This window comes from Ictalurus furcatus, chromosome 24 (genome assembly GCF_023375685.1).
Source record: "Ictalurus furcatus strain D&B chromosome 24, Billie_1.0, whole genome shotgun sequence".
Classification (NCBI taxonomy): Eukaryota; Metazoa; Chordata; class Actinopteri; order Siluriformes; family Ictaluridae; genus Ictalurus; species Ictalurus furcatus.
The window spans coordinates 13,817,345-13,828,986 of record NC_071278.1 but is presented as its reverse complement, the minus strand read 5'-3'; the positions used below and the strand labels follow the sequence as shown (position 1 = coordinate 13,828,986).

Below are 11,642 nucleotides of genomic sequence, written 5' to 3'. Positions count from 1 at the left end.
TGACCTACATGTTGAAAACTATTGTCCTAATCAGTCTTAGAGGATCCATCTTTAAGTCTGTATATTATTATATAGAAACTTTAACGTTATCATTTTACTAGTTATGAAATAATCTTTAATAGACATTGTCTAATTAAAACTACAAAAGTGTGCATTATAGCATAAAGACCTTTCCTTAAAATATCTTACAACTGCAATGAAAGTTGTCTTTTAATGGAGGGGAAAAAAACAATAGGATGCGGTTTAGTTTCTTGCTGATTAAGTTATGTGGAAATTGTGAACATGATAGGCCTGGTGTCCATTTCATTTCTTCATTCATCCTGGGAACACTGGGAATGAGACAGGATAGAGATAGACCTCGAATGGGACGGCAGTCCATCACACAGTCCTTCAAACCTAGTAGAGTTTATGATTTGAGAAATATGCCTTGCCTTTATATTTTATAAAAACATCCTTACAGTTCAGAAATTCATTGACTGTGAACTCAATGTGAATGCAGCTATGATTTGTTATTCTTCTGCTTCTACTCTCTCACACATTTACACAAGTGTATTCATGCTTTTTATTTATTTATATTTTTTTTACGATTGGTAGTATGTTCATGTAAGTGGAATAGAACTTTGGTCCATTACGGTCTGACCAAATAAGTGCACAGACGTTTCGTTTCGATGAGCTTTAATAGAAAGGCACAAATACAGGCAGAGTGTAATGTGAGAATTAAAAGCTTTTTCAATACAGAAACAGGTTCAAACTAGACTCTTCGATATCGAACACACGGTCTAGATCAGCTTCACGCTTTCTCCCCCCTGCAAGAATTCAAGTATGTTAAAATGGATCGGTTGAGTTCAACACCACAGGGATGTGATTAGACCCTGTCTGGCTCTCTGATGTGTGTGGGTGTAGGTAGGGGAAGTCTGTTTCTATAGTGAGTAGATTCTTTGTTGCTAACCATAATGCATTTGGGTTAAAATAAAGTAATAACGATGGATTAGCTGGTGCCATTAATGGGCCGTACAGGGATGTGTGACTGTGTGTACGAGAAGTAAGAGAGGAAAATATAACAAATCAAACTCTAAATAAGATATAAAGCTAAGTTTCACAGGTCCTTAAATAATAATTGTGTTAAAAATATCAAACTTAAGTTAGTTTACAAGACTATAATGCTACTGGGATAAACATTTGTGCTCCTAAGAACACACAGAGAAGAAACTAAAAACATGCAAACTCCACTCTTCTGCGTTCAGAGGTCAGCAGCCATTTTGTTCAGGCTGCCTGACCTGCTGTACCTCAAGTAAAATGTCTCCCTTCACTTACAAAAATACATTTAAAGCAGTTGCAGCCTATTTTCTGCTCAGATTTTGTGTATGTGTGTGTATATGTGTGTGCGTGTAAGCCTTGAGAGGAGGGTTCTGAGCAGGAGAGAACCACTGCATGGACACACACACATGTACAGTACCACAGGATGTCTTAAGTAACACTGCCTAAACTGCAGGCTGTTTAAAAACATCAATCCAGTGCTTCCTGGATTATGTCTCCAACAAGCCTGTCTGTCTCACAGTCACAAGTGAATCTACACACACACACACACACGTGCGCACGCACACACACACACACACACACACACACACACACATGCTGAGATAGTCGACTTGTCTGTAGTGCTTCAATTAGGTTATCTTGCGCATTCGCACTCATTCATACTTACATGCATGCACACACTCCCACACGTACAATATTGAATGTGGTGTCCAATCAGGACTGTCCTGTTTGTTTGTTTTTTAAAACTAGTGACGGATCAGTAATGGTCAGATTGTTGATGAACAGACACGCATTTTGGACCATATAGGATCAGAAAACATTTCTATTAATCACATACAGGCACACACAAACAAACACAGGCGACTGCAGGTTGTATAGGCCCATCTCTAAATAGCTTGCTCTCTCATCCTTGTTCTTGTCGAGGTATGTGTGGTTCAGGGTCACTTCTTCACCCTTCCTCTCCTTCCCTGCCTCCCTTCGCTTCCTCCACGCCTCGGTTCTCCACCTATTTCTGGATCTGAAAGATAAAGAGGCGCAGGTTGATGTTTTTGGCAGCCAGCAGCTTGTTGCACTCGACGCTGTCGCTGATGGGCAGCGGCGCGTACTCCGTCTCGTTGGCGTCGTTGGAGAAGACGTGGTGCTGGATGACGGGTTTGATCTTCACGTCGTCGTACGGGCCCTTGAGCAGCAGGAAGGAACACTCCAGCGTCGAGTTTACTTTGCTCTTCAGGATCAGCTGGAAGGAGAGTGTGCGCTTACAGGAAAGATTGGGGTTGCGCTCTGAGTCGTTGACACGTGCCTTCAGCACCCATGTCTGGTTGAGCACGGTGAAGCGTGGCGTCTCGTAGTACAGCCGGGTGATGAAGTCGTCTGTGCGGTACGGCCGAAACTGCACCTCTACACTCAGACAAAGTGAAGGGGGGATTTTCAGTATTCAGTATTATTATGCTTATAAGGTGTGTATCTGATGCTCTTATAAATGAGCTTTCTGAAATGTTCCTTTTAAGCTTGGTTCGAAAGCTTTTCTAGCTTTGTTCGAGCTAGGCTTCTAATCTCAAAACATTATGTAATTAAAGGTGCAGTATGTAATGCTGAATAGTGTATTTATAACTGTAATAATCCTATCTTTTCAAAGACATAGTAGAAAAACAGTCACTGTCATGCCACTCCTTTATTTCATGCTTCTATTTACATTTTTCCAGCCCAAAGAAACAATCACCAGACTAAACAGAGCTACTCAGCGCTGCCCCTCTGCCATAAAAGGTTTACAAGGAGGCATGGAGGTGGAGTAATGTGGCCCGACGTGAAGCAGAGTTGCTGTTGCCACCATGATATTAATTATTTTTTAATAACAGCACATTCTGACATATTTTAGTCCTCTTAAACCACAGCAATTTGCCATCCATCCATCCATTTTCTGTACCACTTATCCTACACGGGATTTGCGGGAAGCCTGTCCCAGGGAACTCGGGGCACACCCTGGACAGGGTGCCAACCCATCACAATGGACTGTCAATTTGGACAATTTGGAAATGCCAGTCAGCCTACAATGCATGACTTTGGGCTGCGGGAGGAAACTGGAGTACCAGGAGGAAACCCCAAAGCACGAGGAGAACATGCAAACTCCATGCACACAGGGCGGAGGTGGGAATCGAACCTTCAACCCTGAAGATACAAGGTAAAAGTGCTAACCACTAAGCCACCGTACTCCCAGCAATTTCCCAGTGACTGCAATTTTGAATCAATGAACAACATGGTTATAAATGTTTATAGTTAAATTTAATGTTGGAACATCTGCAATACAAGTTAGTTATTACTTACAGTGCTTAATATAACTGTTTCAGAAATTAAAACTAAATCTAAGACAAAACAAAGGCAATCTGACAAAACACAAAATACAGTCTTTAAACGATAATGTTATTTATTAGAGCAAAAAAGTTATCCAATACCAACTGATCATGTGTGAAAATGTATTTGCCCCCGTAGTTACTAATTCCCCAAATCTATGAATCTGCATTCATAATGAGGTTCAGCTGGACTAGACGCAACCAGACCTGATTACTGCAAACCCTGTTCAATCAAATCAATTAAATATAATTAAATGAAACTTTTTCAACAGCATGAAGTTGGTTAAAAGGTCTTACCCAGTAACACACTATGCCAAAGTTGAAAGAAATTCCAGAAATGTTGAGGAAGAAGGTGATTTGAAATACATCAGTCTGGGAAGGGTTGCAAAACTATTTCAAAGACTCTGGGACTCCAAAGAACCACAGTGAGACATTATCTCCAAACAGAAAAACTCAGCACAGTAGTGATCCTTCCCAGAAGTGGATGACCTTCTAAAAGTCCTCCAAGAGCACAGCAATGACTCATCTAGCAAAGTCACAAAAGGGCCAAGGATCACATCAAAGGACCTACAGGCCTCTCTTGCATCAGTAAAGGTCACTGGTCATGACTCCACTATCAGAAAGACACTGGGAAAAAATGGCATCCATGGAAGAGTGGCGAGGTGAAAACCACTGCTAACCCAGAAGAACATTAAGGTTCATCTGAATTTTGCCAAAACACACCTCGATGATCCTCAAACCTTTTGAGAGAATGTTCTGTGGACTGATGAGTTGAAAGTGGAACTGTTTGGAAGACGGGGGTCCCGTTACATCTGGCGTAAACCAAACATAGCATTCCACAAAAAGATCAGCATACCTACAGTCAAGCATGGTGGTGGTAGTGTGATGGTGTGGGGATGCTTTGCTGCTTCAGGGCCTGGGCAACTGGGAAACATGAATTCTGCTCTCTACCAGAAAATCCTAAAGGAGAATGTTGGGTCTTCAGTCTGTAAGTTGAAACTCAAGCGCAACTGGATTATGCAGCAAGACAGTGATCCAAAGCATAGGAGTACGTCCACCTCCGAATGGCTCAAAAAAAGCTAAATTAAAGTTTTGGAGTGGCCTAGTCAAAGTCCTGACTTGAACCAATTGGCAGGACTTTAAACAGGCAGTTCATGCTCGAAAATAAATAAATAAATAAATGTGTTTTTACTCAGGTTGCCTTTGTTTTACGTTTTATTTCATTTGAAGATCTAAAACTATTTAGTATGAGATACACACAAAAAAAGAAGAAATCAAAGAAGAAAGCAAATACTTTCTCACAGCACTGTATATTACAGTACATATAAACATTCGTTCCTTCAGTGCCTCTCTTTTTTTCTGTCTAAGTTAATAAGACAAAAAAACAGCTTGTCACGTTACAGAGAAGAATGAAAGCAGTCCTGAAGCGCTGACACTGAAGATGTGTCCATAAATTTTAAATGGTCTGCACTTATATAGCACCTTTTCAACCATAGCGGTTCTACAAAGTGCTTTACACCATTTCTCATTCACCCATCCACAGACACTTGCAAGGCACTAGGCTGCCATGGGGTTCAGAGTCTTGCCCGAGGACACTTTGTCAAGTGGAGGCACGTGGGCCGGGAATCGAACCGCCAACCCTACGATTAGTGGACAACCCACTCAACAACCTGAGCCACAGCACAATGTCCTTGCAGAAACCTTAATCAACCACTATACACTGTTTTTAAAAAAAACATTTATTATTATACTTCAATTATGTGACATGTCCACCATACAGGTTCCTGTGAATTATTACTATAAACAATGATAACATTTTAATACAAGCACATTGATATAAAACTATGATTTGAATTACAACTTACACTACAGTCAGAGCTGTGCTGTTATAGAAACTGAATCAACAGCTTCTGGCCAATCAAACAGCGCTGTCCTATAAACAACATTAAAACATACTAATGATATCAGATGTTCTAATGATAAGAATGATGTTTTTATAATTGCATGCTTTGCTGTAACTGCTATAACTCTGTGTGCTGTGTTTGTACATGTGTACCTGTGAAGCCGATCTTCTCGAAGCTGAGCAGGCTGAAGATGCTGTTATAGAGCTGCAGCTCTCGGCGATGGCTCTGATCCATCTCATCCAGGATGCCCATCAGCTCGATGCCAGTCTTAGATGGGTGGCAGCAGTCAACCTCGTGGGCAGTGAGCTCATGGAATGGCCCCTGCCACGGACAGCCAATCCTCTTGTATTTACATTGCGTAAGCCTACCAAAGTCCATAAGCAGAAATCAGAGACGCCACACTAACAACATTAAACATGATTCAGAGACGTTGTAATTAGAGAAGGGCTTGGTGGGGTGCTGACGTGTGTTTCTCAGTTGAGTGAGGATGTACCTGTCCTGGCACTCTTCTGACTGGTGGTGGTCCAGGCTGGAGCGGGGGAACTGTTTGAGGCAGTAGCTGCAGTCCGAGGGCAGTTCGCTTACAGCTTTCTCTACAGCCAAGTTCCTGCAGCACAGGCTCTTGCTGATCTCACAGCGGCAGTTCGGGCACGTGGCCTGCTCTTCCTTTAGCCGTGCGTCCGCCAGCAGATGGATGAAGCAGCCAGCACACATCAGGTGCCCGTTTGTACACTGACACAAAAACACACTTTAATCAAAAGTCTGCAAACAGTGCATCCAATCGTCTCAGTTCTGATAAGTAAAAAATATCGGTCTATTTTGTTGTTTAACTATTTTGCAGAGGCTACATGACTGTACATGAAAGCTGAAAAGGTATGGCTACTTTGATCTTAATCAGTACCCAAACTTAAAATCAGAATTGTCAGAATTGACAGAACTGTCATAAATCCATGGTGCAAACTGCCTGAGGCGGCCCCTGAAGGATGATTTCTTATAGGTCACAGAAAGGTGGTCAAAATGCCAAAATAACACTAAAACCTCGAGGGAGCATCATGCAGCAAGATCTCAGGAAACCCCAATAAAGCCATCTAACCTTCTTAACATGTCGGTGAGATATGATGACAGGAAGTCATAAGAGGAACAGTAAATAAGAAGAGGAAGAAATGATGAAACGAGATGACAACTTCCAAAACATGTAAGCGCAAAGAAGCTAGGGAAACTGGAGCTCAGCTAGGAGCACAACGTCAATCATTTAGATCTCCTTGTAGAGTTTGTGATTTTCATATAGCAGTTCCTCAAATTACCAACAGCTCAGCTTTTTAGGCTATATACAGGTAGATAAACATTAACTAAGTTAGTTACTGAATATAAGACCTTATATTAGGTTCTAACTGGTAAGCTTGCTCATCATTTTTCGGAGCCTAACAGCCTAACAGCGTGGATTAGAGATGTAATTTGTTGTACCTGAAAGCGAGGTTGTCTGGACTAGCCAAAACTAAAGTTTCCATTAAGATACAAGTATTGCTTCAATTAATTACAATATATGCACAACTGTTAAATTAATCAAACAAATGGTGTTAATTAATAAAAAAGTAATTAAATTGTCAGTGTTAGTAACATTTTTAGTAACAATTTACCAAAATAGCATTGATTTTAATTTTTGGACCCCCACTGTATTTAACGTAACCTCTGCATTGTTGATATCATCTCACTATAGACATGTCCTTGACTCTAGCTAATATCCTTCACGAGGTGCAAACGGGATCATCTTTATCATGATCATCTTACTTTACCTTTCTCAACAGTGTATAAGAGCGAGTGTTAAGATCTGAGTGGATTTGTGATGAACGATACAAGGACAATTAACTGATTCATCTGGTCAATGTTGAAATATAAAAAGATTCAGTGATTAAGGGTATTTAAAAAAAAAATTAAACACCTAAATATCTAGGACACTGTAGATTTTCAAAGGAGTATTATTCTTTTCTCACGACTTATGAACAATAAAATAGGTTTTATGCTTTTATTTTGAAAATAATATTACAAACAAAAAGTACTTCTGAGTTCATCTGAGTAGATAAACTAGAGGGAATACTGTGAAAATAAATTAAAGGGAATACTGTGAAAAATGACAACGCCAGTGTTGCTTTTTTCTAAACACAAACAATCTACAAATTCCTCTGTTATTAAACATCTGTTTCATTTTGAAAAAGAAAAGAAGTGTTGATGAAACACTTTCTTGGACAGATAATAAAATCGTTCTAAAATACAAAGGAGGTTTTTTTGTGTTTAATAATATTACCGTCACAAACCTTGTGATATGGTGTATTCTTGCACATAGTTTGTAGAGAATATAAGCACACTTGAGTGTTTTAAACAAACATTGCATTTCGAAACGTTGGGCCTCTCAGAGCTCAACGGTGTTGTAAAGTGGATCACTGACATCAGTTGCTTGGAAGAAAGAACCGCTGTGGTGTTAGTAAGTGTGCAGTAATGTTTAAAGTGTTTAATGCCTGTGTTTATGAGCAGTTTTTTTTAAGAATGTCCTAATTTAAAGGAATACAGGAGGAACATTCTTGGGGGAGGGGTACTTAAGACCTCCTCGCTGATTGGCTTAAGGGGATCATGTGACGCTGAATTGCCATGTTTACCCCTGGGCTGAACAGCTGGTCAGGTCACAACAGTGCTGCAGTCAGGTTCTTGATTTTCCTACTCGATTGGTCTACATGTAAACTGCAGTCATGGGATGATTTTTCCCCCCACGGTTTTCGGATGTAAATGAATTCACATTCCTAAACCTAAATCTCTAAATTTCTCAGTAGTCTTGTGTACGCTTATTCCTAATTGGTGTTTCTTCATGACAATATGAACATGATAGTATTTATGAAATTATAAAAAGAAATATAACATTTCATTCTGACTTATTATAACTGTATTATAATTTGAATATTACAATACATTTTGCAATGACTGACAGGATGGACACTAAAAGCTATTCACATGGTTATGAGTTTTGAAACTTAATAGTTTTTGAGATAGGTTTTCACGGCCATTGGGTCGTTTTAGTCACCCTGACCTGGCAACCTGGCCACAGTTACACATCCTCAGATAGGAAAATCAAAGCAAACACCAAACTACATGAACAAACGAACAAAGTATTGTGTGTGTGTGTGTGTGTGTGTCTGTTTGTCTGTCTTTGAAAGACATCAACAAGTCAGACTACCCTAAAGGTCACATTCAACCTCCGTTCCTTTCCTGACTATTATCAACAACTATTATACATCTAATGTATAGCTAATGCTAAAAAAACAACCTTTATGGATTTGGGTGATCGGTGTAGTTCAAAAACAGGCTATGGAAAGCTTAATTTATTTTGGTTTGAGGTAATGTCTCATAAAGGAGACAATAATTTCAAGGGCCCTGGGTAGACAAGAGGCCCAAGAGGACCCTATCAAAGGAAAACTGTCCAGGAGAATGAAAACTGTCCTTGGCAGAGAGCCCAATGCAATAACCTGTTACAGGCCCCAAAATTCCTCCTGGTGTCCCTGGTTGCCTGTATTGTGTATTACTGTGTCTGGCTTATGTCCCGAAATGCACATCTTCAAATATAATATGAGCATGTAATAATAATAATAATAATAATAACAATAACAATAATAATGGTGTATCTGTGTCAGTAATCACCTGGTAAACAGAGGCTTTGGGTAAGTCCAGGCACACGGTGCAGCACAGGACGGAGTAGAGGCGCTCCTCGAGCTTACCCGCTTCACCCTCCTGCAGCCTCACGCGCTTTTTGGGCGGCGCGTCCGGGTCTGTCTCTGGAACAGAACCGGAACCGGAACCTTCTCTCCGCATGCCTGATTCTTCCTGAATCCCGGATAAACCCGCACCTGCAGCCACGGCCTCCGGCCCGACACCCACGCCGGCTGAGGATGAGCCTGGAGCGGCCGCCACCTCACCTCGCTCTTCCATCGAAGACATCCGCGTCCGACCCAAACACGCAGGATTATTATTATTATTGTTGTTGTTTTGTTGTTGTTGTTGTTATTATTATTATTATTATTTATTGTGGAAATGTGGAACTGCCGAGCTCCTGACAACACGCCCGACTGTGTATAAACTCGTCCGTAATAATAAGCTCCGATTCATATGTGAGTCCCTGACACAAAGTGGACCCAGTTCAGAGGAAAGTAAACACAGACTGTATGTCTGGCTGTGAAGTGCAGATGTGATGGCTTACTTCACTTCCCAGTGGATATGAATATGCGAGAATGTTTAGTAGCGTGCTTTCCCCCTGCATCCACAGCGCAGGTCTTGTTGTTGCTGCTCGCCAGCTGGAGACTCCGTTATTCGGCTGTGGCAGTGCGAGCTGCCCGGGCTAACCGCGTCCTCTCCGCCTTCCGGAGCACAGTACACACACTCTCACACACTCTCTCTCACACACTCACACACACTCCGGTCTCACCTGAAAGCCTAAAACCTGCTCTTTTCGCTGTCGTCTTTTCGATAGTTCGTCCCTAGGTCTACACTGCCATCTTTGTTTTTTTTTTCTGTCACCCCCTCCCCTCCAGCGTCCCCCTCTCCTCGTCCCGTCGTGATTCCACCAATCAGAGCTGCGTTTACACAAACCGGGAGGTTCCAATAGCCAATCCCGTGTCCGGTTAATACTTGTTTACTGAGCGTTTTGCCCATAGGTGTCATGGTTGGTGTCTGCCAGTCCTTCGCGTCCTCTCTGATTGGCTGCGGCACAAACCCGTGTTTCATCAGATGACTGTCAATATTACAGTTACACTGTAGTGGGGGTATTTTAAAGAGGACTTGTTCGCGCATGCGCAGCGGCCTCCTGCAGGTCAGCTTCAGTAAGGTGACCACAGACCAGAAACAGAGATGTATGCGACAAAATGGCAGCGTTAACGACCCTTCTGTTGTGTTATGCTATTCACGAAAATAACTTGACAGCGAGCTGCTTTTCTAAAGCAGGCGTTTTCAACTACCCCCCCCTTCCCCAGTCAAAGACCCCTTCCAATGTTAAACAATTGGCATAACATAAAACGTTTAATATTACACATATGACACAAAATACTGCGTGTATAATGATATTTATGTGTTATAGTCAGGAGAGGTTTTTATTTCCAAACCTGAACCCAAACCAGTTACGCTGTTAAAATTCGAAACATTTTGCGTCATACTGAAAGCATTTTTTCCCCTAGTTACATTAAAATTGTGGTTAGATTCAAGTTGATGTCATTTATACTTTTGCAAACTCAAGCAATATTTGGAGGAGCAGGCAATTTTTCAAAAGTACAGCAGATTTTCCGCAGATTTGGGCCGAGATGCATCATGCGACGTCATCATAACGCACATTCAGCCAAAGCCCTCTTTGATTCACGTGCGTCGAACATGAGTACAGCTAAAAGGTCTCATTTACTAACAAACATCACTGCGAAAGACCATGCAAAACTGTTTTGTGGAATTGCAATTTTGCCAATTCAAGCTGTTTTCTGCAAAGAAGCACAAAAAACTCTGTTGCATCAAAAAAGCACAAAAACTCAGTTGCAACAAGTCGTATCACAAATTTTGAAAAAAGCCCCAGCAAAATCAAGCATTTTTAGCCGCAACCATCACAAAAAAACTGGGAAATCCTGTACAGACTGAAAATAAAATAAAATCGCAGCTAGATTTGCAACCCCCATTAGGAGAATAAGATTTTAAAAAAAAGATTAGCATAAAAGGCTATAAATGTAAATGTAGCATGATCTTTTACCTCTTCTCTCACTTGCTCTCTTTTAATCATACAAAATATATTACAAAACAAGTGTGTGTGTATCTTCACAATAACACCATGGCATTGGTAGATTACTGTACTGTACTCCAGTTATTATTTGTATGTCATGGAATGAAACACAAGTGTCCCTGAGTAATTGCTTCTGTCCTAAGACGTGGTCTAACAAGATTGACTAGCCTAGGTATGGCAACTGACAGTCTATCCTGTATATCCTGTAGCTTATGTCTGTGTGTGTGTGTGTGTGTGTGTGTGTGTGTGTGTGTGTGTGTGTGACATAACACAGTAGGGTGGGTGGTTTAGGGTTTCTGGGTGTAACTGAACGTGTCTTTAGTTCAACTACAACTTCTCAAATGTTGTAAAAAATATTGTTTCTAATCAATATCTTTACGAACTTACACAAAATAAAACAGGTTACCACTTATTCCATTTATTTTTAATGTTAATGTTAAAAATAATAATGTTAGAAATTACAATTTTACAAGGATCCAGAGGTGGGTAGAGTAGCCAAATTCTTTACTCAAGTACAAGTAAAACTTCTTATAAAAATAATTACTAATAATAAGTAAC

General features: G+C 40.8%; 1 protein-coding gene across 3 annotated transcripts; it reads right to left on the bottom strand.

The window, feature by feature from the left end:
* Positions 1–658: 658 nt before the first annotated feature.
* Positions 659–9,870, bottom strand: zftraf1 (zinc finger TRAF-type containing 1). 3 transcript variants are annotated; one of them, XM_053613263.1, is made up of 5 exons: positions 9,756–9,774; positions 8,975–9,255; positions 5,784–6,022; positions 5,443–5,654; positions 659–2,436 (listed from the first exon to the last, which is right to left on the bottom strand). In XM_053613263.1, the coding sequence occupies exons 2-5, from the start codon at positions 9,143–9,145 to the stop codon at positions 2,045–2,047; spliced, it is 1,014 nt and encodes a 337-aa protein (XP_053469238.1). In that variant the 5' UTR covers positions 9,146–9,255; positions 9,756–9,774; the 3' UTR covers positions 659–2,044. The 3 variants fall into 3 exon arrangements, with proteins under 3 accessions (XP_053469238.1, XP_053469237.1, XP_053469239.1); XM_053613262.1 differs by having other exon boundaries at positions 8,975–9,870; XM_053613264.1 differs by lacking the exon at positions 8,975–9,255 and having other exon boundaries at positions 9,756–9,854.
* Between the last annotated feature and the right edge of the window lie 1,772 nt (positions 9,871–11,642).